The sequence below is a fragment of the Motacilla alba genome, chromosome 15 (assembly GCF_015832195.1).
Source record: "Motacilla alba alba isolate MOTALB_02 chromosome 15, Motacilla_alba_V1.0_pri, whole genome shotgun sequence".
Lineage (NCBI taxonomy): Eukaryota > Metazoa > Chordata > Aves > Passeriformes > Motacillidae > Motacilla > Motacilla alba.
This window is the reverse complement of record NC_052030.1, coordinates 7,200,384-7,227,463: the sequence shown is the minus strand read 5'-3', so window position 1 is coordinate 7,227,463 and position 27,080 is coordinate 7,200,384. Positions and strand designations below refer to the sequence as shown.

General features: G+C 45.8%; 1 protein-coding gene across 18 annotated transcripts in view; it reads left to right on the top strand.

Annotated features, from left to right (window-relative positions):
• FBRSL1 (fibrosin like 1) overlaps positions 1–27,080 on the top strand; it is a 507,461-nt gene that overhangs the window by 431,138 nt on the left and 49,243 nt on the right. For all 18 annotated transcript variants that reach the window (XM_038152187.1, XM_038152201.1, XM_038152195.1 and 15 more), the window contains one exon: positions 20,899–20,944. In XM_038152187.1, the coding sequence (XP_038008115.1) occupies positions 20,899–20,944 (46 nt within the window). The remainder of the gene's footprint in view (positions 1–20,898; positions 20,945–27,080) is intronic.

Sequence of the window (27,080 nt, the reverse complement as noted above, 5' to 3'; positions counted from 1 at the left end):
CATTCGCTGCAATGCAATTTGCAAATCTGGGACATGCACACATGTGTCCATTCCTGTCAGAGATAACAGGTTTATGTGTGCTTTCCATGAGCCCATGAAGTGTACCACTAGCAGAGATAGAGAATTGAATGGGTTCTTCATTACCACATCTCTAATGAAACTAAACCCAGGTTGATAACAGCAGTACTAAATATTTCCAGCACTTCCTGGTGCAATGGTAACATTTTCATATTATGGTGTTGATTATTGCAGGGGTATCTGCAGTACCAAGGGCAATGTTTTTTTCAAGACTGTTGTTTCAAAGGGTGGGTGTTTTTATTACTCTCTGCATTCTAGTTGTACCTGAAGGCCTGAGTGGCAGACCAGGATTTCACCACACCAGGTTCTGTACAAACATGGTGGGGAAAAAAGGATTCTGTGCTGCCGATTGGGGTTTTTTGAGACATGGCTATGAAATTTTTTCATTGCTTCTGTAGCTGTAGAGGAACTCATATTTGAACAGGAATTTCAAAGTCAAAATGTCAAGGTTGGAGTCACTTCTGCACTGGAGTACCTTGCTGACTCTGTTGTACTGCGCTCTAATCTGTGAGCTTTAAACCTTGCTCAGTCTCTTGGATACCTCAGCAGCAGTGCTCCATGGTGTGCTCCGTGTTTCTTACTAGTTTGGCTTCATTTCATTCTGGTACAGAGCACTGGATTCACTGCCCACCCAAAGCACTAACAGCAGGGGAACTTCTGCCCTTCCTGTCTCATGAGGCACTTATTTTTTCCCCACCCATGTTTTCATGTGTTCAGTTTGTCTCTGTGTAGTGAGGAAGGTCCTTGCAGCAATCTCTGGGGTTGTCATGGCTGAAGAGAGCAGAGGTGCAGCCATGCTGGCAGCACACCACGTTGTTCCCATGCCTTTGCTGGCATTCCCTCCAAAGCTGTGGCTCAGCCCCAGGGAAGAGTTGAACACACTTCTCTTGGTCACCTTGGGCGCACCCGCATCGCTCCCTCCAAGGCAAGATCCCAACCCATTGAAGGATCACTTCCTTGTGTTTGTGTTTAATGTGAGCTCACAAGCCTCTCACCGTGCGAAATGTGAAATAATCCCAAACCCTGAATCTGATAAACACATTTTTTTTTCTCTGCATCGACTTGATGTACCCCTTTTGCTTGCTTGTGTCCTGCTTTTCACTGCTGCCTCTGGAAACATGTCTTAGGTGTGGTTATTGCGGGGCATTGTTCTGGCTACCTACCCAACAGCAGGATGAAGATGGCCCTTTTCCCACTGCAGTTTGATATGGCTTTTATGTTTTGGCAAGATGGCACAACAAAGCTCCCTGAAGTTACTCTAGAGAGCAAAATCTTTGTTTCAAACAGTGTTTGGGGATCTTGGAGTCATGCCTCATATTTTCATGACATCTGTGCCTTAAGATAATTCAAAATCTCTTTGATTTAAAAATGTCATTTTGTTTGGGCTGGAGGTGTAACCTTGTCTTCAGGCCAGGTGCAGGCGTGCTGGTACCTTTTTCGTAGCTGTGGTACTTTCCTTGTCTTGCACACTCTTCAGTGAGGCTCTTGTTGGCTTTTCGGTTTTGTTCTGTGGTATCTCCCTCCTATAAAAGGTGCAAAGAGTGATCACGGTGTTTTCATGCATGGTTTGTCGTTTCTTCAACCCCAAAGTCCCCAGAGTCTGCAAGTTGAGTCATTTTTCTGCTGCCAGAGTTGTGCAAGAGGTTTGCCTCTGGAGACATCAGAGAGTCTTGAGGCTTCAGCCATGCATTGTTGAACAGTCTCCAGAGTGAGTGTCAGTTTGAAGTAAAAGAACTTGAAATCTAAAAGCAAGGAAGATAAAAGTGAATTTGATTACAGTGCTTTTCAAACCCCATACATAGGCAGGCTCATGAAGCAGGCAGCATCTTTAGCCATAGGTCACTTAACTCATGTTTGATATCATAACCCATGGCTGCTGCTGCTGCTGCTTTTGCAACACAGCTCTCTGGCTTCCATCTGCCAGGGAGGGGTGGAAGGAACCTGGTATCTTACTTGAGTCACGACACCTTTAATGTGATCATTTTCCCCGTCTCAGAATCAAAAGTGTCTAAATTCTTACCTGTCATCTCAGAAGTCTGGCTCTGGTTCAGAGGCCACTTAGATATGAACTCAGACAAGCCAGATATGGCTCACTCCCTTTAGACTGGGAAAAGGATAGCTTAGTATTTTTATATTTTACCAGGCTTTTCTTTCCATTGTGTGAAAATGGATTTGGGAAACAGATAAGCGCTGGCTGAGATCAGGTGTATGTTTGTACTAATGGAGGTGAACAAAGAATGCTTTGATAGTGCTGTGTTTCTTCATTAATTACTTCCCTGTTATAAAGGCTAGATCTCCTGGCTGTAGCCCAGGTAGATGTGAAATATCCACCACAAAATGCTGCAGTAGCAATGCAAAAGAAGTATTCTTAGGTTTATGAGACAGTCATAAAGAGGGCCCTTAAAAACACACGTGTCTGATGCAAGCCCTGGCCCTATAGCTGGTGTTCATTCTTGGTGTTCATTCTTGCACACCAGAAGGATTTGCTGCCATGCATTGTGACTCCAGTTCCACCCTGGACTCCTTCGTTTCAGCACAAAAGAACTGAATACTTTACAGTGGCTGCTGCAGATTTGTGTTAGGATGTGTTTGTGGCATTGTCTGCATCCACTTCAGTTTGTGGCGTGGTGAAGTGTATTGAAAGAACCTGGTCTGCAAGGACTTGGAGAGATCAGGGAGCAAAGGAAGGGATACAGATGAGGCAATGACTGCTGGCAGTTATCTGAATTTCAATGGAGTGTCTTAGCTGGGACTTCCGGAACAGCTGTGAATTTGTCTGTTTGGAAAACTCAAGACAAATCTCTTCCATTCTTGTACAGCTAAAGAAAATGTTTATATTTGGAGTAAGGGATGAGCAGGTGAAAGAAAGTGACTCTGTTAGTGCCAGCCCTGAGCCTTACTATAATAGAAAGTGTAAAGTCCTAGAGTCAGTGGTCATGATTCAGACTCAAAAGGTTACAGGGTAAAAAAGAAGTGAAAAAAATAGAGTTCCTTATTTATGCCTTCTAAGTAGTTGAGTTTTGTCTGGCCAGCTGCCACAGCCTTAGGACTCTAACCAGCCTTGTGTATGGAAGGTTTTCTTTTCTTTTCCAGTTGATCCTTCAGTTTATCCCTCTCACTCTTTAGGATTGATACTAGGGAAATATGCTTTAAACATTGTCAATGGCCGCTGCTCTCGCCTTGTCTTCACCAGCACTTGTGCTGTGGCTGCAGCTGGTGGAGCTGAGTGAGCAGAAAGATGGGATGGATCAGTTCAGCAGAGGTTAATGCCACTGCTGTGCCACAAGAGCCCCATATTAAATCTGAACCTTGAAAAGATGTCTGAAAGGCAGCAGAGCGGGTGGCTGGAAGATTAACTCTGCACAGGGACACTTTGGGGAGCAGAGAGCCACAATAGCGGGTTCGGTGCCAGCTTTGTCCCAGCTGCCAGAAGGGACTTTGTCAGGGGAGTCCTTTACCGTGTCACTGCTCCTCCCAGCTGCTGGAACAATTGCTTGAGACCACTGGCAGTCAGCATGATTAAAGCAGCCTTCAGGCAGCTTTATTTTACAAGGGCAGCTACCCAGGTCCAAGGGTTGGCTTGGTCTGGAAGGATGCAGAAGGAGGTTTGCTGTGTTGTACCCTTCCACATCTCTTCCTCATCTGTGTTTAAGGGTCAGGCCTGGCTTTGTGGTTCATCTGTAGTCACCCCATGTTGAGTCCATTAATGCTCCCAGTTTCTCTAGGTATTGACTGATCTGACAGGACAGACAGTTTCTTCTATGTACATAAAGGTGCCATTTCATTGAATTAATTACCTAATCTATTGCTAGATGAAATGGGATTTTAACTGTATGAATTAATAGTACAAACCAGGAACACCCTTAAAACTTAAACCCCTTTCCTTTCTCTCAAACTGGGTTGCAGCTGTTAGATCCCATTTACAAACTGTAAGTAATGCAACTGCTGATAACACAGTTATCAGTTCCATGTTGGGATTGAGCTGCAGGAACCAAACAGGGCTGCTTGCTCAAGCTTCAGTTTCTTCCTTAGGCCAGGTAAAGCCTTTCCTTTGCCTTTGTATTTTGAAAAATGGGAGCTAGGAGGTATGTTTACCAAAATGGATTTTTATCCCAATGGGAATAGCCCTCTTTTGCTTTCTTCTGCTTTTTATATGTGAGTATGTAAATATATGTAAATGTATACAGGGGCTTGGATTTACCCTCTTCGTCTCCCCCTCCCATGTATAATGTATGTGTTAAACACGTAATCATTAATCAACTTTGTGGGGAGTGGAGACAAGAAGGGCTCTTTGATGATAGATGTATACTTGTGACTGTGCTTGTATGCGTGTTTATTAGGCAGCACAGTGCTATCAAAAGAAACTCCAGGTCCCCAAGGATAAGAAACAGCACAGGGAACAAATGAAGAGGAAAAAAAAAATCCAGCCCCTCTTACTGTAAAACCCTCTGTCTTCTACCATCTGTCTCCTTTTTTGGAGTGAAATAAATTGGGGAGAGAGCTTTGAATAAGGCGCTTATTTGTAATGCACTGAAACGCTCATGAGGAACAGAGGCAAAGTTATGGTTAATGTTGCCTCTGATGGCTGGGAGTGTTGGAAGCAGGATGACATTATTTCTTTTGTCTGTACATGCTGGAAGTGGTTTAGAGAAAAAAAGCCTTCAGGATATCATGCACAAGCACAACTATTTCTGAGGTTTTAATATCATGTTTGATGTTATGGAAGGCACAAATTAAAGGTGGTCATTGCCCTGAAGTGTTCATAATAAAGACAACAAAACCCACAGTGGTTCTTTACGAGTGCCCAGCTCAGAACATGCTTCAGGCTGCTCTCTGTTGCTGGAGGAGAACTTGGGGCTCTGGAATTACATGTCTGGAGATTAAGGTAGAGGCATAGGGATTGACTTCTTTGCATACACCAATAAGTCTTGGGACCTGAAAGCTTTGGGCTGGATGTAGAACACCAAGCATTTCCTTGGTTGTGCTAGAGGGAAGCTTAGTCTGGTAGAATTGTGCCTGTGGTCTTGCACAAAATTGTGTTGTCCAAAATAATAAAGTTGCAACAGATATGTTTGGGGGGAAGATTAAAAATCCAAAGTATTTAGGTGCCTTAGATTATTTTTTGCTGTTCTCATTAAGCTTGTGCATACAAGTGCCTATTTTGAGAAATACCGAGTCAAATATTTTAAATGAGCTGAAAGAGTGGCTTTGGCTCATTGGGTGTAGAAGTGCTGCACGGTTTGCTTTGTGCTCTTGCAGAGCTGGGCAGGAGACACCGAGGTCTGATGGGAAGCGCTGGAGTGCGTAGGCAGCAGCAGTCCCAGCTCCATCAGCCATCTGCTCCGAGTCCAGGAGCCTGCACCAGCCAGGGCACAGGGGAAGGGCTTGCAAGAGTGTTCGTGGGGAGCAGCAGCAGTGAGACAAATGGCAGGCAAATGGGAAAGCAAAATTCCATTTTCTGCAGTCTGCCCGATGTAGAGAAGCTGATGGATTGGCTGCAGCATGCCAGATTCATCGAGGTGTATGTGGGATTGTTTGAGCAAAGGGAAAAAAACAATAAAATCCCAGGAAGGTTATACTCAACAACAGAGACATACATTTGCTTTGCACTAAGCTAGGCTTTATGTATGATAACATACCCTCATCCATCCTGGCTGTTTTTCTTTATTTTCTATTTATTTCCTCCTCCAATTTGCCAGAGTCAGCACTTACAAATTGTTTTACAGATAAGCTGAAAGCCACAAAAATTCAGAAATTTTCTAAACTGTTGACTGTTCAGGTCTACATTTTTGTTTTTTGGTGGTCTTTCCACCATTTTATTTTTCACAGGAGGAATAAACAAAGCTTTGGTTTAGGAAAGTGCTTCAGCTATAGTGAGATTAAGCACATACATGGAGCTAAGCATTTGATCAAGTGCTTTTCTGAATGTGCTTTCTAGAAAATTGATGTCCCTTCCACTGCTCTTGCTAAGTTAATCGGGAGATGCTGAGGTCTGATGGGAGCCTTTTGTGCATTTCCAAGATAGTGTCTCTGGAGGATCATTACACACATCCCTCTGCAGAGACTACAAGGAGATTGTCACCAGGAAAGTGTTAGTCACTGTGTATTAGCATGCAGGATTATTCTGCCTCTTTCTTCGCTGTAAGCTTTTCATCTCCTTACTAAGCAAGCACAGTCATGTCTGGGCTAAAATCACAAAGGTTTCTTACAATGCTCCATTTGTGCTTCCAGTCCAGAAATAAACTCCAGTAAAATGAGCTGTTAGCGGTCGTGGGACTTTGGAAGAGAGGCAGGGAAAGGGCAGTGGCTTCAGCCTCCCCTGCCACAAAGAATCCAAAGGGAGATCAGCCAGGACCAAGGCTCAGGAGCCCAGCACTCGGCTCCTGGAGGTGCAGTGTTCTGGGGGATTTAATGACCTGACAGCTGAATGGAGGTGTTGATGCCTTGGCCAACGAGCAGATGGTCAGCCAAGGAAGGGTCGAGTACAGCTTTTGCTCTCCTGTTCCTTCCAAAAGCATCTCCCTGCAAAGTGGTGGTTGAACACACACCAGTGATGTTCCTCCTCCAACTGGATAGCTTTCCTGCCCAGAGCCATGGCCATGCCTGTGGCAACAACAAGGCAAGCCATGTCTGTGAGTGTGCTGGAAACTCTCCAGCTGGTGGCTGAGCATGGCAAGCATTAGTCAGTGACTGAAAAAAACACTTGCCCCTCAGACATCACCATGAAGGGAGAAGAGCAAAGCCAAACCAGTGGTGCTCTGCAAATTCACTGGTCCATGAGCAAGCACAGTAGAGATTTTTAGAACACCAAACAGACAGACATCTATCGCTCACCACAGGCAAATGAAACTTTATGGGTGAAATTGTACTGGTATATATGGAAAATTAACCTAGTAATTGCCCTGCAATTGTGCCTCATCAAAGCAACTGCTGTTAGATGGCATGTCCTGCTACACCACCTTCCCCGTACGAGTCATGCATCTAAACTTACACCCTTCCATCCTTCTTGAGAACCACCACGTTCCAAGTGGAGCAGAGCCATGTTTTTGTTGGAAATAGCTGGTTAGTGATACAAACCAATTACTGGAGATGTTTCTTATAGTTTTTGCGTGAGGAAATGGCCTGTTTTTGTGGTCAGCAGTTGGCATGGTATGCATTTGACTGCTTCAATAGTTTTTGCAACCCCACCCAAATACTCACTGTAGTACAAAAGAAATAATTTTGGAAGAGTTGCTTGGGTGTAGATGATCACATATTCACCCTATTAGCTTCAGCTGGCCTGTAGAGTTCTTGTACCCAGAACATTAAGAGCACACAGCTTTTTGAAATTAAACTAACTGTTCCCTATGTCGGATCAGTTCATGTCTGTACAGATGGTTTCTCAACTGGAATTGCCAGTAACATCATTGGCAAAGGCTCTGAATGACATTTTTTGTCCATTTAGGTTTGGGGCATTTTTTTGTTTTGTCTCTCTGATTGTATTCATAAAGAAAAATTGCAAAGAAAAGAGTCAAAGGAAAGTCAAGAGGCATTGTACAAGAAGGAAAAGATTATAGCAGGGAGGCATAATGTATTGGAAGTGAAAGACTCTTCCCGTCTATTGGGAGTTTTCTCAAGAATGTGAATGTACACATCTACTAGAAGAATGGGGAAAGAAGGGCTGACACTTTGTGGGGTTCAGACAAAAGAATATAGATCCTTTTCCCTTTGCATCAAGTGGTCCATGGAAATTAAATTGTCCTCTAAATGCAGGGGGGAGTTCCTGTCCAGAATGGATCACAGCATGGTGGTGACTGTAAAGAGGGTTTCTCTTCTGCTACCCCGCTCCACAGGGCATTTGCTTGAAGAGCATAATTAGGATGTGCATCTGAAAAAACACACCGCCAGACAGAGATACAGTAACACCCTGGAACCCAAGTGTACTTTAGTCTGCTGCAGACTATAGAAAAACTGAGATGAGCACTGGCTAAACTTACTTCCCATGGACTTTCTCTCATAATTTCTTCACATACTTTGGCTTATTCACATACAGACCTCTTTCTGTAATGGAGAAAGTTGGGTTGTTTAAATGCCATTAAAGAAGTTTGATTTAAGAGGAAGTTTTAAAAAGAGAATGAAGGCCTGGCTGGCGAGGCCAGGAAAGCTTTCCGTGCTTTGGACAGAGGGCACAAAGAGCCTGGGTAACTCTGTTGGCCCAGGGTTTACAGTGTGGCTCTTGGTGCCACAGCTGGTTTCTCAGAGCTGGGAGGTGCTGAAGGGAGTTTGTTGTTGGCCAAGATAGTCTTAGATTGCAGGGGGTGGCAAGATGCAAGAACTGAGAGTCTTTTAGGATTTTTGGAGACAAGGATGAGAAGATTGTTTGTGAAAGCAGCTGGAATGGGGCATGGAAAAATCCAGGAAGGCTGTTTTACCCACGGGTGAAACTCTCTCTTTGGTTTGGACTATAGCCAGTGGCACAGAGTAACAGAAACTTTTGAATTCATGCATCTGCTGCTTGGCCAGTCCTCGCTGGAGGCTCAGATAGAGCTGCCTGTTCTGGAACTGTTTTAGCTCGAATCAGCTCCCAGAAGAAGGTCATTAATAACTCATGTCTCATCAGCCCTCTCCTCCTTCACTCCGCTCCCTAAAAACTGGGCTGGGAGACTGTGCAGGAATTCGGGCTCTGCGGGCAGGCCAGCAGCAAGGTGACAGGCTGAGGTCATCTGCTAAAGCCATCGCTGTCCTGCGGAGCAGCCACGGTGCAGAGCGCAGCCGTGCTCGCTTTCTGTCTGTTTTAATGCTTTAAACAGGGCTGTGCGTTCAGCAGTTATTTGTATAAGCATCCTCCAGTCTTGAAAAAGACTTCTGTTTTCCAGGGAAGAGGAGGAAAGGGGCCGGAAGGAACGACGTGGGGCAGAGTAGGGGCGAACGATAGGGGAGCAGCCAAAATAGAGGGGTTTGGGTAAGGGGTTTTGCTGCACATAGGCTGGATCAGCCTCCCCCACACCTGGTATTAAATCAGAGAAAAGCCTTCCACCTTCTGGTGCTGGGAGTTATGCTTTTTAGAGCCGAGTTCGACAGTTGTTATTGCAATTTTGTGGTGCTCTTTTGATTTACAGCTGTTTTTACGACCATTGAGGCAGCCACAAATCGAGGAAATCTCATAAAACAGAGAGTAAACGTCTCCTTCACAACCCAGGCAGAGTTTTGGCATCCGTGCTTATTCCATAGAGCAGGATGTGTAAACAATATTGTGTCCCCTGAGTGGCTGATATCAGTACAGTTAAGTGGTAACAGCTTGAAAAATGCATTTCTCATATATTGGTGGTAAAATTCGAAATGGGCCCCCAGGCTAAAGTAAATTGGTGACATTTTGCAGCAGAAAGGGAGGGAAAAAGGGGAAAAAAAATGGCAGCAATTGAAAATGCAGAGCCCCAGCTTTGAAAGTGGTGGGACTGGAGCCAAAGTTGGATTTATCTGCATTATTGCAGTATGGAAATAAATGGATCCACCACACTTGTTGCAAAGCGTATCTAATTGGAGAAGACAGATTATATGTTGCCTGCAAATGGGGGACTGCCCCATTCACCACCTTCTCATACAGAAGATGAGTTCAGTTAATGCCATTTTAATCAAGGTACAACAATGAGAGCTTCTTTCTTGACTTGCTGAATAGCACAGGAGAAAAGCTTGGTGACCCTTTCCTGTAGAAAGTAGGCGAGTGCACTTCACTGCCCTTGAACGAGGGAGGGATAGGAAGCCAGGTGCTCTGCAGATGTGAACCATAGGCTTCCTTCCATATTTTTTCCTCTGCAGCCTCCATTTGTAGGGAAATTTATATGCTGTCCTTTTCTAAGGTGTTCCTAATCCCTTCTTTTGGGTCCTTAAACACTTGGTCCTGTGGTGTGCCTTCTGTGGTGGGTGAGGGTGTCCACCAGTGGGAACAGAGCTGTGGGGAACAGGCAGTCCAATGGAGACTTTTTTCCCCCAAAATGTAGAAACACGAGACCTGAGACAGAGGGAGAAGTGTTGATGGGCAGACTTGATAATGAAGTTAAAAGAGTCAATCTAATAAACACCAGAGAGACAGCTTCTAGAATTTCACCATATTTTGGGATTACCGCATTCGTATTGTTTACCTAATGATTGGTTGATGCTTCCTTCATGTACACAGTTGCTGTTACGTGATGGGGGTGACAGGAGGTGTTGTAGTCCTGTAGCTTCTCCATCTGATTACCCAGGGTGTGCTGAGCATAATGAGGGGGGGTCCAGTCCAGCTCAAATTAATCTGGTGTCTGTTGGCGAAGGAGAGCCATGAGAAGACCTTGGGCAGCTGTCTGCTTCACAGAACCTGGCAGGGAGTTCTCAAATAAAAAAGCTGTCGTTCCTTTCCTGGACTCATACTCAGCATCTACATGCCCAGTTCTAATTAACCTAATGGATGGTGTTAAAACTGGGCATCTGCAAGGGTTCATAGACCAATAATCCAGGTGGTTTGGGAAATAGTTTCCTCACTGGATCAAGAGAGGAGGAGAAGGCAGATGATCATTCATTTTTGTTTGATTTTGCTTTCTGGTGCTGTCTGAAAAGAGCTAGTCTGAAGATACTAAGTTAGAAGGTGGCAGCCCTCTATTTCTGCAGTTTCCATGGGCAAGATGGGAATGGCCATTTCCCAAGATCATGCACACCCAGCGCTGTTGGTGGTAAAGCTGCAGTGAATGACACTTTATCCAGAGGTTATTTGTTAAATTCTTTACTGGTGTGTTAATAGAAAGCACTGGGTAGGAGGTGACTGCACTGTATGCTTATTATGAATGTCTTCATGTTGGTAACATTTTTATTAAAATTTTACCTTCTGGAGTCATGTTGCTGCATGGGAATCTCAGCTTCTGCACATTTTACACTTCAAAGGAAAAATCCAGCTGTGTGTCTTGGTCTCAAGGATTAAACTTGAAAACTTAAATTTAGAAATTAATGTTGACAAATGTAGACAGATGTCCAAATTGGTTTCCTTTAAAGTTGTATTAGATTTTAAGTCTTTTTAGTGTGAGCCCCTTGGTTCTTATAATTATTTTGCATTGTCCTGCCACAAGCACAAAGCTGGAGGGCTGCAGCAGGTACTAGCACTGAAGGAGAGGAGGGTAATCCCTGAACCACAGTCCACTAGCAGAGGCAAATCTCCTAAATCTCTGTGCTCTTACAGCAGCTGAGGTGCTGGGAGGGGGCAGGGCCAGCACTGCTCTGGTATGCTTCACATGACTGTAATATTCATCTTGTAATAAGAATCTCTCCTACACATAATTCTGGTGGGAATGAAGATTTCCCAGTAAACCTCTTAGCAAGGTTGCTGAATTAAAAAGAGGAGATACTTCTTAGGTGGTGAAGCCTGCCTGAATCACACAATCTCTGCAGGAGCTGCTCCTGCCTGCCAGTGCTCCCGTGCCCGGGCGCATCCTGACGCTGCTTGTCAGCTGCCGGTGGGCCAGTGGCCCCATCCAAGAGCTCTGACTCTCACGGGATTTGCCTTCACACTCAGTATGAACACATCCAGCATGCTGCAGCTGTGGCTGAAGCCAGGGATGTGCTTTGTGTCCAAACTGAGTAATCTTCTGCATGAAAGGGGAGCCCACTTCAGCAGCCCCATCCTCCTGGGTTGCACAGCTGTGCAAGGAGTGGACCTGGGAAAGAACGGTGCTTTTGTGCAGCACAGTTATGTGTTTAACATAATAAATGTTTATTGTCCTCTGGAGCAAAGGAGCAATAGGCTAAATTATAGCCCGGGGAGGGAAAGCTAGAATCATGAGGTATAGGCTGTTAATTATCTTTTTTTTTTTTTTTTTTTTTAGCTGTCATAATGTACTGGCGTTTGCCTGCAGCTCCCCCCTTCCCACTGCTCCATTACCTCCACCACCACTATCTCTAAAATATCTGCTTCCCCTACCACCGGGCCCTCCTCCTCTCTGGCCTCCTGCTCTTTCATTTGTAAGGCATCTCTGGCCTCCTGAGAGATTTGTGACTTCTCTCCCAGCAGCCGCTTATGGTGATAAAGGCCCTCAGACTGCCTCTCTCTGATTAATCAGCCCTCGTGCAGCCTCGATAGGGTGTTAATTTGTAAACTCAGTGGACAGGCAACTGTGATAAGCCTCTGCAGCTGCTGTGTGTCTGCCGGGGGGATGGGCAGATAAGGCTTCAGCCCTGGGATGCAGCCAAGAAATATTTTGGAGCAGTGAATTAGAAACAACAACAACAAAAGAGCCTTCTGCAGAGGCACTCCTTTGAGGTTGCTGTGGGTAAGACAGCAAGTTTCAATGGCAGCAGACTAGAGCCGCTTTCCTGATAAGCTCCCTGACCCCCCAGGCCCAGGAAAGGGCCACATCAGGATTGCATCCCCAGCGGGAAATTGTGTCACAGGGATGTCCGTGTGTCACGTGCCATGGTCTGGGCTAGGAGGACAATGCCATCTTCTCTGTGCCTCATGTACTCGCTGCAGTTAACCTGATGCTTTTCAGACAATTTGATGCTGGTTTGTCAGGGCTGTCTGGCATGACGTGTCACCTGCAAGGAAGGGATGGACACTAGGGGTGTCCAGAACAGCATCAGTGTCAAATGATTTTTGGGCATCCTTAAATGTTTGCTCTGTGATATGATATGGTTCACATAGAATTCTATATGGAGTTCACGATGTATCCAGTGTATGGATTTAAAACAAGAATGCAGCATTTTTCCTGGAGAGCGGACCATGCTGAGAGGTCTGAGACCACAGAGTAGTGCTCTGAGAAAGAGCAAAGCTGGGAGTTAAGCTCTGGAATATCCAGGCAGATTGGAAAAGGCTGCAGTAATGACAGGCATGTATTCTGCTTGTCTGCTCAAGGAGGTTATGTTGAATGTTTCTGGTGTGCTCATGCAATTTTCCCTTTTTTATTGATTTGATTATGTTTTCTTCAAAAATTGAAGGGAGGAGATATTTCACTGAATTTTTATCAGTGCTTTGGTTCAGCTGAATCCTAATGATCCTGCCATTGTTGGCCTCCCTAATTGTTCTAATATTATCTGACAATGTGCAACAGACGATGGAAGCGGTTCCTTTCCTGTCTGCCAATGCAGGTTGTTATTCAGTTCATTTTTGAACTGCAGCAATCCTCAGACAGACAGTGACCTTTTTATGAAATCAAATGTCTTGCAAAACCCTCTTGGTCTCTGAACTGTGATTTATAGCCATTTGTGTTGGAGAAAGCTGCAGGTGGGATTTGGGTGACACATAATTGGTTAAAAGATAAAATAAAATGAAGGTTGCCCTGCTGGTACAGTGATGGCAGGAGCTACAGGAATGAATTGCTTGGCAGTGCAGAGCCTGGCCCTCCTCCTCCCGCCCTCCTCCGTCGCTTGCCAAGTCCTGTCTGGCAGGCCATTACAATGATAAATGCAGGTAGCTGGCAAAGACCACAGCTGAGAGTTTGTTCTAGCATGCCAAGCCCTGCTTGGCATTCCCAGTTGGTGCCAGCATTTGCACTCTTACTCAGTTTGACGGAAACCAGGACATGAGGTGTGAATTTATGTCCGCATCCTTCCAGGAGAGAGTTGGGATAATGAAATGCCAAGGCAGCCCTGGGAGCAGCAGAGTAATTTGGTAGGTACCAAACAACAGTCTGCCACCTGTCATTCGCAGCACAGTCCCTGCTCTCCCCCATCGCTCTTCCTACAGCGCAGCTTTGAATTATAAGAAGTTTTAGATAGTTCTGCAAAGAGCGCTCGCCGTTCCCTTTGATTTAGTGCAAATAAAAAGCCATATCCCCGCCAAATAGATGGGCTGACCAGATAGGATCAAGCTGTAATGACAATAATACAGACTGCTGTAGCAGTGTGTTACACAGCATTCCCAACCTTCCCTACCTGGAGGTAGGTTTTCCTTCATATTTGTAGCAAAAGATAAATCAAATCTGTGCTTGCCCAAGTTTATCTGGGCAATAAAAAAAAAATTTGAATGTGGAAGTGTAGGCTGAGGTCTGTTTTGGGAGGAGTTCAGCTCTCAGAGAAAGGCATGAGGGCTCTGGTGTTTGGGATGTTTTAAAGCAGACCATACAAAGCCCTTTTCTCAGTGTGTCATGGAAATCTGTGTTTCCCTGACTGTGGTATGTATCAGTTGCCTTTAAGATGGACACATCACTGCCTCCTACTTACACTGAAAGCTGCAGCCTTATCCAGTAGCACGGGGGAAGGACTGTCCTCTGGATACCATTCATAGACCAGAACACCCAGGAGCATATGAACATGTGTTATGGGGAAATCAGTGCTGATTAAAGTGGAAAATAGCAGGAGTGTAAAGCGAAGGTAGATTTGGTAGTGGTTGGGGAGCTGAGGTTTGAAGGAGGAAGATCCTGAGATAAGGACCAAGTGCACTCTAATTTAAAGTAGGACACACAGGCACACTAACATTAAGCAAGTATTTTGGCTGGTTTTAATGAGGGACAGCTGGAAATTTTCTTTTCTTGTTGGTGTTGCTGGAAACAGCCAAGGAACGTTCTGCAGCTGTCTGACGAGGTGAGGTCCAGGAACTCCCCAGCTTCCTCCCATCTCCTTCACTAAATTTTTTTTCAGTACATGTATCTATTTATTTATTTATTGGAGCTGAGCTGGGAAGGAGAGGGAGTTTGATCTTTTCCTTTGGGGGACAGCAACTGCTCAGAGGAAGATGAATCATAAAGCATTGCTAATGGAGGGGATGGGAAGGGGAGAACTCTGGGCTGCAGCCGTTCCCCAGGGGCTTGGGGGATGGTTTGAGGAGAGAGGGAAGAGGAATTAGCAGGCCTGTGCCCCGAGGCTCTGATGGCAGACATGCTGTAGGTCAGATGTCCCTCTGTATGAGAGGATTCAGTCACCCTTTGTCAGGGAAGAGGCACATCTGTGCAATAAGCAGCACACCACAGCAGCGTGTGTTTAAGAATTACTGCTGCTGCTGCTGCTCGATTGGAACTAGTTTGTTCAGTCCCACGGTGGTTGTAAAATGATGAGGAACATGCTCAGGGTTCAAAACATTGTCAGTTTAAGCTTACCACTGTCTTGCCGAAAGAGGACCAAAACAAGATGTCGAACTTGTGGAGAAGCAATGAGCTTGATTCCTCACTGCCCTGCACTGACTGAGTCAGGCTCCATACAGAGTTTCCTTTGGTGCCTTCCAGTCCTCATCCACTTTGCCTCCCATTCCACTTGCCATTGTGTAAAGTCAGCATAATTCAGTGGTGAATTAGGACCAGTGATCTCTGCTTTTAGGCTTTCTATGGCCTAATTTAATCTGTGTTCCCAGACTCATGCTAGCTTCTCAAAGGGGCTGTTGCAAAAAACAGTCATGGTTATATAAACTGCTGAGAGAAATGAGCATTCTTGGAAGAAAATGTGACAAAGAGGCGAGTGCATGGTGACAGTCCCTTCCAGGAGCAGAGCAGTACTGAATATGTGTGTGCTAAATGAATGTAGGTGGGAACCTAAACAAGCGTGTTGCTGTATGAAGGTACAGTCCAAGAAACATTTTGTTTCTGGTGAGCTTTCTATGGAGGAAACTCACGAAAGATACAGAAGACCCATCACTACCTCTCAGGGATGGCCTTGAATCATAATTGAACTAGAAGTATCTGTGGCATTTAAGGCATTGCCAAATCAATAAGTAGTTGCTGGTTTGGGGTGTTTGTGCTGTGTGTTTCACTGTGATGTGTTATGGTGTAACTGAAGGTACAAGTGTGTCGTTAGGATTGCTGGAAAGGTGGAGACTCTTGCTTTGGAAATATTATTTATTATTATCCTTATTTGCGCTGGAGATCAACAGACAGAATTTCATCGTTGATCCCAACTATCAGCTGTAACCAATTCTTTCAAAACCACCTGGTCACCATTCAGGTTTCTAAATGGATTTTTGGAAATGCTCTATACCCAGTAGCTCCAGTCAGGCTGATGCCCCAAAGGCAGCTGCTGAGTGCTGAGCCCTCTTGAAAGCCCAGTCTATAAATTCTGTGGGAAGATAATCACTGTGTGGATTTGTGGAAGTCCTGTTCCCTCTTGCTTAATCCCTCACACAGCTGGGCTGTGCTGTGTCCCCGCCAGCTATGTACCTCAAAGAGGGATATTCCTAGTAGGTTCACAAAAATGATTGAATTGCAGGTCTTACTTTTCTTTTGTCTTCCTAACTGAGCTGCAGTTTCTCTCCAAAACTAATGCAGGTTTTGGAAAGACTGTAGGCTACCTTGAAACATCCCCTCACAATGCAGGCAGTGTTACCCATGGGCTGCTTCTATATCCTGAAATGTGTAGAGTACTTTGTTGGTCTTAAGGGGGATTTTTACATTGGGGTTTTGTGTGCATGTGTGCTATTTCTAGGGTACTCTTGCACCTTTCCATATGTATCAATTTCCATTTCCTACAGAAGAATCACAACCCAAACAATACCTTCCTGTTTTAGTTATTATTCTCATATTACTGGATGAGGGGTCTGGTATGAATGGCTTGCAGAGTGAACTGCAGAGTAGTAAAGCAGTACCGACGTGCTGAAATTCTCTGCTGGACAAGCGATCAAGTGGCATTGGAGTGGTTGGTAAAAGCAAGGGATACAGATCAAAGGAAAGAATGAAAATTGATCCAGAATTTTCAGGTAGTGTCCGTGCTTTATGCTAAAACTTTCTTGAAGCGTATCCAGCACTTCTAATTTGGAAATCTCCCAGAGAAGGGTTTTCTTGTGAGCTTTTTAGTGCTTGCTAAGTTCAGTAATTGTGCAAACAGTCTCTCTTGAGACTGCCCTTGGCTGTCTAGTAGATAGGCAGCCATCCAGATCTAAAATTTAAACTGCATTTTACTGTCTCCTTCTTCTGCCTACTGTACTGGACTCACTTGGAGGGAATGCTTGCCTTTTGCCCTGTACATGACATACATACCAGGTCCCCAACACTACTTTGCTTGTTCCTTGTGAACCAGGACTGCAGCATTATTGGCAGTCTTGCTATCAGGCTCCTGGAGTATCAGGCTTGGATCTGGCATTTGGTGCTCCAGGAGATGGCATGAAGGTCCACAGAGCCTTTGTTGTTGGTGATAAGGAGCAGTTCTAGTCCCCGTTAGCCATTTATAGGCTACGGATAAAGGGGACGAAAAGAAGTAATTGTTGTGAGGCCTGACATAATTTATAGTGCTGTCTTTGTCAGATGATGTTGTTCTGTTCTATATAACCATTAAATTATTAATCTGCAAGAGCTCTTGCACCTTTCAGCTGCCTTGGGTTGGTTGCAACCAGGATGGATGAGGCATGGACTTCATTATGCCTCACTGCTCACCTTCAGAGGTGAGGGTATGCTACATCCTTTGTGGTTACCACCTCACATTTGAGGAGGAAGTTGCCTTTGCTGAGCTTTTAGTGCTGAAAATTGAATCAGTGTTTATATGTGCTGGGTTCAAGGGGAGGAAGGGGGAGGGACTGCAGCACCACTCCTCTGCTTGCTCTCCACAAAGCAGAAAAGGGCAGAAATGTTATTTTCCTCTGCAGTGTATTCAGCCTGGTTTCAAGCTGTCACACAACTGGGTGGAGGCATTTTTCCCTTTAGGTCTAGAGTAGAAAAGAAAGAAAATCAAAAGGCGACAAAGGATTGGTAACTTCATTGAACAGGCCACAAAGGGGACCTGGAAGGCTTGGTGTCATCGAAAGGATGCTGGGTCTTAGAGATCTCAGCAACATGAGGTTACCTCAGAAACTGCTGCTCTGGGGACAGATGTCAGATGTGCTTCAAGTGCCACTGTTGTTACTGGGGATGAGGGTGGGACTGTGCAAGCAGCATTTTTATGAGCACAAGCCTGTGGTGGGTTCTGTGGCTGTGGGCTGTGCTCTGGGGCAAGGGAGATGAGCAGCCAGTGAACAAGGAAGGGTGGAGGTGTCTTCTGTCTGTGAGCTTCAGGCTGGGCAGGTCTTGCTGCCTTGTGCAGCAACAAAAAGGAATTTCAGGGGTTTGTGAAATGGTCCTTCAGATGGAGACAGGCAGGAGGCAACAAGAGGGGGAAAAAAGGAAATTTTTAGTTTCATTTTGCAATCAAAGAACACATGATTTCCTGTGATGGCTTGAACTCTGCTTAAAAGACTCCAAATGCCTGGTTTTGTTCACAAGGGAAGAATTCCTTTTTATTAATATTATTTTTAAAGCCCTTCTTAAACATATGCAAATGATTTGCTTGGAACAGCAGTATTTGGGAGGGGACTTGTTTTAGCAGTTGTGTTGGTTTGCTGGATTTTTTCAGCCATTAGTGGGCTCCCTCAGACACATAGGTTTTATTGTACGCTTTCTTTAAAGGGTGACTGATAGGGTTGAATGATGTATTCAGGCTCTTCCTCCCCCAGCTTCCCTCCTGCCTTTACAGCAGCTCGCAGAATATCCTATAGCACAGGCGTTCACTGTTTCAGAATGGTGCTCGTGCCAAAAGCTGCTCAGATCTGGAGCTAGGAACCACCAGAAGTGAGAGCAAAAGTTACTGTAAACTCTAGGTGTGAAGGTTTGTGTCTGTGAACTGAAGCTGCGATGTTGAAAACGCTGCTCTGTCAATGTTGACTCTGATTGTGGAAGGCGGTGGCACATGCTGATAGCAGAAGACTGAGCAATAATCCGGCTGTTTTACTTTGTCTTTAAAGTGAATTTTCTGGCTTGACTTCCTTAAACATTGTTTTTATACAGTCTGGACCTGTAGCGCTGAGGTCTTTAGCTCGCGGCTGAGCTGAGCCCGCGGTGCCGAGGCGCTCGGAAGGGACTGAGCTGGTGGCTGCCACAGCGTGGGGCCGTGAGCCCGGACTCTCCAGAGCAGGGGAAGCACAAAGCTTCTCCCAGCTGGGGTGACTGAGCAGGTCCTGCAGCAGTGGCTGGCTCCCCAGGAAGGGCTCTCCTGAGCAGGCTCCTCTGGAGGGCTGCACACCCCAGCATCTGGACCCGGCACTTAGGATTCGTGGCTCAGCGGCCGATTTACTGCTGGGGCTTTAGTGCAAGCCACGCTGAAGTTTCATTGCCTGTAAAATGGGGGAATCTTATTTATCCACCTGCCACGTGTCCGAGTGCTTGTGGAGTGCTTTGAGAGTAGGCCCTGGCTTTGTGTGAGCTGTTGGCAGGGGTGAGTTCCCAGAGCCTGCAGATGTGTTCTGCGTCCGTGGTGGCATGGTGGTGATTATAAGTGAAAAATCTCCTAACAATGGGTCGTAAATTCAGAGTTGGCTGTCAAACGTTTTATGCACCACTGTTGTTGCTGCTGTGTGACACTGTTACACTTTCTTTGCAAACCAGCCTAGGCAAAACATTGTTTAATCCTGGTTCTTCCTCTTTTTAATCCATGCAGTGAAGGGATCGTGCAGGTAACTGATTTTCCCTAAGATTTTAGGATCTTTTTGCTGAGCTGTGTAATGATCATACATGCCACAGCTACACGTGCAGCTTTGTCGTGGACATAATTCAGAATTTTTTTCTTATGTGTCTCAGCCTCAACCTATTTTTCATGTTGTTTTCCCTCTCTTTTTTATACATTTGCATTAAGTAAGACATTCAGTGCTTGCAGTGCCACTTTTCTTAGAAGTAACATTAATGGATCACTCTTGCTTCTTACTATATCTCATGCAGAACTTCTTGCATTTTACTATTTGTTTTTTTCCTTCTGAGTCGTCATTTAAAATATATAGCAATGTAATATAATTTGTAGTGCTCTTTATCATGCAAATCTCCTAAGGCACCTTAGAATAAAATCAATAAAATCAAAAATAAAATCAACTTAGTTCAGCCACGTGTTGAATTAATTAATTGTTTTTAAAGCAGAGCCAGGGGGAAAAGGCTTTTTTTCACTTTCAGTATCTTTTGCTCGTCAGCTTTGTATTTCACCCATTCTATTCATGCAGCAGTCAGTGCCAACACGTTGATGATACTTTCTTGTAGATGGCAGTAATGTTGATCGTGCTCCTGCTCCCAGATCAGCTTTGATTCTGGAGAGGCTGCTTGCTATTTTATCAGATAGCGAGGAGGAAAAGCTTATGCTGAAATCGGTTGACTGCTTGATATCAGTGGGGGGAGGAAAGGAAGCCATCAAATTAACTCATAAAAGCTTTAGTTACGATGAATGGACTTTTTTCCCTGTCTGTCGTTATCATCTTGTCTGTAACCCAATGACCCTGATTATCATGAAGCTGTTTACAAGGTTTAGGTTAATTGGATTTCTTTAACTGTTTCCCAGAGCTGTGAGGAGCACAAATACACTGCTGTGAAGTTCAGACAGCATAGTGCAACCCAGTCTGCAAGGAAATGGGCTTCTTCCAAGAGGAAGTCATTTTATTTCATACTCAACTAAGTGCATAGCAGCATGTACCTATCATTTGGCATAATATTGAACAACACCCTCCTTCATACAGATGTGTTCAGTTGCAACTTGTGTTTCCAATACACAAATTACATTTTGCATGTTCAGCAAGAATTGAGCTTATTTTCAGTGAGAGAGCCTTTGAAATGTGTTTTGGTTTCTTTTTTTTTTTTTTCCTTCAGCTTGATAGCAGTTTCACTGGTTTTGTTTTTATATGAGGAATCATGGATAAAATAGCTGTGCATTGCATGGCTGCCTAAACAAACGAGACAGGAGGATGTAGTTGGGTGAGATCAGGACAGTCCTCTTGCTTGGCTTTCATCTCCTCAGGATGCATGCTCGTTCTTTAATGGCACAACATTGCACCCTCCAGGTGCAATGCGCAACTGCAGGTCTCCAGATAACCCACTTGTTTTATGAGCTGTGTTTTTGTGAGCAAGCCTTCCGAATTTCTCCTTCACAATTATTCACCCTCTCTTTCTCTTCCTTTTTCAGGCTTCTGTAGGCTCTGAGAAGCTGTTCTCCCCTGCAGCAAATAAAGGTAAGTGATGTGGAGAAATGCTTTCCTTATCTTACAGCGAGAGATTTGGGTTGTGAATCCGTGTCGTGCGAATAGCAGGACATCCGTTTTTGCCAGAGCCTGTAGCTTGGCCACACACATTGTCATAAAGATCAGCTTTACAGGCTTGTGATGATTTAAGTTAAAATTTAGAGCTGCATTGTCTCAGTGTGGGGTGGGACTTCTTCCCTTCCAGTAAGATTTGTATTAAGTGTCTTGGAGAGAGGGATTACTGACAAAGGAGAAGTCAGTCCTTACTGTAGGGGATGTGCTTCTTCCTCTAATACAATCAAATCCTCATTTCTTTTATACAAATCAGTATTTCAGTGCTGTCTGTGTCATCCTGACAAGGGCTTGCGCATCCCTCCCCTGCCAGTGCCCACGGAGCATTTGTGCCTGTACATCTTGGCTCTCCAGGCCACGGTGGAGGGTGCTCAGCACGGTGCAGCTCCGCTCCTGCTGTTACTGACAGTTACCTGTGATAGGCACTGGGTGTTGCTAAGAGACTGCCTCGTTCCACAGCCCCTTGGGGGGCACAGCCACAGATCTCTAAATACGCCCAGCCCTCCTCTGAGGGCTCGGCACAGCCATAAAACCGGGCTGCTCTGCTTTCCTGTGTTCCCAGGGATAATCTCATTGAGATGGATACCGGGCAGAAATGCCAAAGAAACAGCCTTGGAGAAGGCAAACTGTGGTACATGGTGGAAAGCGCTGTGCTGGGAATGGTTCCGCTTTGCCACGCTAGGAGGTTTGTGTGGCTCCAAATTAATTGCCAGGGCTTGTGGCTGTCTGCAGCATCCTCTGCACTGAGCTGCAAAATAAAATCAGTTCACAGCAGTAGTGGATGTTAGGGGCATGCAAATACCCCAAAGAGGGGAGATGAGGCCCATCAGCAAGAAGTGATAAAATAAACTTCTTGCATTATTTCAGTGGGGCCAAGAAAGGAACAATTTGCAGTTGTGTAGGAGTAGGTGCCGGACATGGAAAGGCGTTTTGGTGGTTGTGTGCTCCATCACCTGGATCCAGGCCCAGTTTTTAGCTGGGCTCTTCAGCAGCAGTAACTATTAGGAATTCTCTTTCTTTCCAAGCTTTGCAGATTTTCAATGCCAAATGTGGAAACCGATGACAAGCCCATTATGTTATTACATTTGTAGATATTTTTACAAAAGTATGCAGCTTTATCTGGGGGAAAGAGGGAAATTTAAACAAATGGTGAGGAAGAACATTTCTCTTCTCTCACTTGGCTTGCTGATAAGGCAAACCAGATTGCCCATATGGCACTGCCTCGGCAAAACAAAAATCTTGCCATCCTGCATAATGCCTGGCACAGAGATCTGCTGGAGAGGCTTATGTTGAAGCGTTAGCAGCTTTGTTGGCTCCTCCTTGTGCTGAAGCCCAAGAACCCCCACCCCTTCATATCATGGAGCAGCTCAGCAACATGAGTTTTCAAAATACCTCCCTATCAGGAAGTTAAATGTGCGAATGCCTGCGAATTTGCTGTCTTGAAGTTTGTGTTCAGTGCTGTTTATATCCCTATAATTTCAGCCTGTTCCTGTTTGCTTTAATGTGGGTGTAGACATTGCCAGCTTTGGGTTCAGATCATGGGTTTTATCTCAGTTTTCTCTTTTACCCTGGCCCTGTACCGGTGTACCTCGCTTATGGCATGGCCTGCCATCGTGGGCAAGCTCTCCTGGGGCTACCTCAGCATTTGGCGCTTGGCTTGACAGGTGAGAGAAGTTCTCCTCGGCAAAGATTTTGTGCAGAAACCCAAACAGTGCTAAATTTTCCCCTCGCCCTGTTATCACTCCCGCAATACAAGAGCCAGATTTGTCTCTTGCACATGCAAATGAACGCCGCTCCTACACGACCAGGCTCGGGGATGCCATATGGCCGGGAGAAAGTGACTTTCAAAGCATTGCACTTAAATTCCTTTTGTGAGATAAGAGCGTTGATTTAAGGCCTGTGTTCTCCAGGGCAGGAGCCCTGGTGGCTCTGTGGGGAGGGGATTAGCTCAACACAGTTTCCTGATGGGCACACGCATGGTGCGGCACGCGCTCGTCCTCTCCCGTGGGCATTTGCACTGTGCCCTTCTTTTGTAAACACTGGCGGCCTTTTTGGAGAGATATTAGCTAGCAAGCATGCAGCATCCATGCTGCAGCTTTTATTGAAGGTAACCAGGCTTCTAGAACGCACAAAGTGGATTCATTGTCTGGTGCAACTCCCCGTGTTCCCAGTCCATTGTCTGGTGCAACTCCCTCTGTTCCCACAAACTTTCCCTGGGGATGTGTTTGGCCCTGTGTGTTTGTTTTATGCCGTCCTAGTTTATCAGCAGCTTAGCGATGCAATTAAGTATTAAGATAGGCGGGTTACGCTTATTTGAGCCTGGAACAGCTGTAAAATGTAACCTTTGACCGCATTTGAGAGCTCCACAAAAGGCCGGAGGAGCAGCGTCTTTTGTCTGGGGCTCTCTGGGTAACGTTTGCCTTTGCCCCCTCCCCGGCGGGGCCGCGGTGGTGGCCGTGCTCCTCCTGCTGACTCCAGTTCATCTGCAGCAGCAGATGCACGGCGTGCATGTCCACTTCGGGGACCAGGCACTATTATGCTGCAGAGAGAGGTGTCCTGACCCAGGGTGACCTCAGTAGTCACAGCTGTGAAATAGGCTGAATGGGGCACTTTGAGCTTCCAGCAGAAGAGGAGATTAAATCCTCCGTGTGAGGAAATAATAATTAAAAGTAAGAGCAGAGAAGCCCTGATCTGCTCTGCTGACAGTCTTTGTTTTCTGACGCAGAAAAGTGTTTGTTTGGCCAACTTGTCACTGCAGTACAGAGTTACAAGGGCATTTGCTGCCGAGGGCCGGGTGTTACATCCTCCTGGAGAATAAATCAATGAACAAATAATAAAGGTCTGTTTGCTCTCTCATGCAGCTCCTTTCTCACAGGAATCTGCCAGCCAGCCCTTCCTTTTTCTGAAGGGCAAGTGCCAGGAAAGGCAGGGGAAGCATAAGCAAAAACCAAGTCTGTCCCTCTGTCTCCAGGTAGGAGCATGAGGCAGAGGCGTGACGGTCAGATGAGTTGTGTGGCTGAGGAGGTGAGAGGGACAGTCACCCCTAAGTCACTGCAAGGACCTCCTCCTGCCTGCTGTGATCGTATTTTGAAGTGTATGGGGTAGGATAGTTGGTATTTTCTGGACTTGACCGTTGGATCCTCACTGCTGGCTCCCTCCAGCTGTGGGCTTCCCTCGTGGGTCTGGCTGGAGGCAGCTGAGCTTCCTTGCACCAGTCCTTGCTCCAGAGCTGCTGTATGCCAGGGAAAGCAGGAGAGGTTTGTACCACAATAGCCTTGCAGCTGCAGCCCAGGTGACCTGCTGAGTCCCCAGTGTTTGAGCCCAAGGCCACTGCAGCAGTGAAAGTGAAATGGATGTCTTAAAGGAGCTGTTTCTTTTGCTTGGTTTGATAGGTCTGAGGCTCCAGGGAAGAAAACCTCCATCGAAAAGTGAAGCCTGGGCAGCAGCCAGGGTTTCTTCATTCATAACCCCGGGCAGGCTGTGGGTGGGGAGGTGCCTGTGAGATGAAAGAGGTGTCCAGGAGTCCCTGGGGCATGAGATGCCCATGGAGGAGCCAGACCTGCACAGCCGCGTCTGCCCTGCAGCCCCAGGAGGCACTGGGCAGCAATGAGGGGAAAAAGAGCTTTGAAGTCTGTTGAGAACAGTATGTTGCTCCTGTCTTTGGATCCAAATCAAGCTGGGCACGGAGGGAGCAGTGTAATCCATCTGTCTGGTGGCACAGAGTGGCTGGCCAGGACCCAGCCCTGCCCTGGCTGCTGGGGGCTCGCTGAGCTCCATGCCTCAATTTCCCCCTCCTGCAAAATGAAGACTAATGCTTGTCAGCCAAGTGCGCTCAGAGACTTAATTAATGAATGTTTGTCAAGCGATTTATCAAGAGATCCTTTTAATGAGAGATTCCATAAACAGCGCAAGGCTTCATTTTCATGGCAATAATAAATGACAGTGAAAGTAAGTCTTATCCTTCCCCCGCATACGCACCCCCCAGGAAAAAAGATTGCTTACCCTCCGCTCTTACTTCTCCCTGGGTTTCTAGGCAGAGGGCTTTGAAGTGCTATCTTTCATCATGAACTGTACACATCCTCAAAGCTCTAAAGCTCACAGCCTGTGTCTTATCCCTCTGACAAGAGGGAGGCAAGCTTTCTCGGCATGCAGGTCATAATTGTCAGCCATGGGATGTGCCGCAGCCACCCGCCCCAGCGGGCTAATGCAGCTTATGCTTCTTTGAAGTTCCCTCCCTTTATTTTCTGTCCTCTTGACCACAAAACTGTGCCTTGGGCCAGCAAGAGAGATTTCTTGTTCAGAGACGACACTGAGCTCTGACAAGCACATCTGAACCAGAGAAGAACCCTTGTTCCTCTGAGATCACTGCTCCATAATGTTGTTGCCTTAAGGGGACTGTCTCTCCTTTTTCTCTCTGCTTCTTCTCTTCCTTTTTCTTCTTTTTTTTTTTTTTTCTTTAATTCAGCACTAAACTGTCACACTAAATCATTTTAAAAGCTGGAATACAAAACCTCCAGTGTAGGACATGCTGTTAAAAACTGATGGTTATTACTGTGAGATGGGGTGAGAGGGGAAAGGAGGGGCAAGGGGGGCAGGGGAGGACAGGAGAGCAGCAAGTCAGCTCTCCAGGAGGAACCTGTGAGTGCCTGGTGAAGCAGAAAACAACCTGAATGCAGCTGAGCTCAGCACACCGTGCTTGGCACAGGTTTGCAGAGCACAGCTCAGAGGATGCTCAGCACTGACAGGGCATCAGGAGCCCAGTGTCTCCCGGGCTCGCCGTGCTGCCTGCATGCCTTGGTCCTGTCCCCCGGTGCTCTGTCTCCAGTTGTCAGGGTCAGAGACTGCCTGTCTGGGCTGGGAAAGCATCTCCTGTAATCAAGTCCACCTCTCCTTCAGGGCTTTACCTTGCTGTGCCAGGAGAGAGGGCTTTCCATCACTTCAAGGTCTGCACAGACAGAGCAAACAAGTCTCACTGCACCCGGCCAGGCAGTCAGCTGTGTTTTACATGAATGGAGGTCAGGAGAGATGCCATAAATTTTCCCACTTTTCTTGTGTGGGGTCCACCGTGGGATCTGAGCTGCATCCTGTCTCTTGATCTCAGTTTTATCCCCATGTCCTAGTTAGATTTTGATGAGGTCACCATCTTGTGCTTGATTACCTGCGCAGCCAGGGAGCTTGAGGGGGATGATAATTTACAGCTGAACCTTTGGACAAGAGTCCACCATGATTACAGGCATGCAAAAATTTCCACAGCAGCATCTGTAATAATAAATAAAATAAGTAATGCATTTATTTAGATAGCAACCATATTGCTGTGATTTATACAGTGCTCAGGATGCTCTGCAGCTGCTCTGCTCCCCATGCTGCATCTCTGGTGATTTTATCACAAGCTTACAAGACCCTGTGTTTTTCATGAAACCCAGGCCCTCAGAGGATTGTACCAAAATCTAAGATTTAATTTTGTTATTTAGGCAAGGCTTCAGTCTTCCTGACTACAGAGGAGAGCCTAGAATTTTTGATTCTTCTGTGCTTCAGAGCCAGCAGACAGTTATAAAAAAGCCGAAATACTTTGGTTTCAACCTTGTTTTAAAGATAGTTTGTGATCTGTAAATGCTTCTGGGGTTGGCAGTACTGGATACCCAGAGTTTAATGATAAATCCAGTGTGTGAGCCCATCCCAGCATCCTCTTTTTGAAAAGTTCTATCTGATTTTGCCACCAGGATGAGCAAATTAGCTTTCTTGCATGTGTATAGACATAATTATACAGTGGTCTGAGAAGGAGGACTTTGATTTTCAAAAAGCATGGGTAACCAAGATAATCACCCAAGTCACAGCCAGTTACCCACATTTCAAATCAAAACTAAACACAGAAAGTAGCAAACTAGGTGCAGTCTTTTAGTATTGTAGTTTTGCTATTTTGCAGGCTAGGCTGTGGAAAGCTCAGCCTTCTCTTTGGGAATGGGAATGCACTCTGTGTCCCCCCTGTTAGCTATTTTGTGTGTATTTATTAGTCCAGGCTGTAGCCATCCCTATCTGCAGCAGCTGTCTGTGAAAT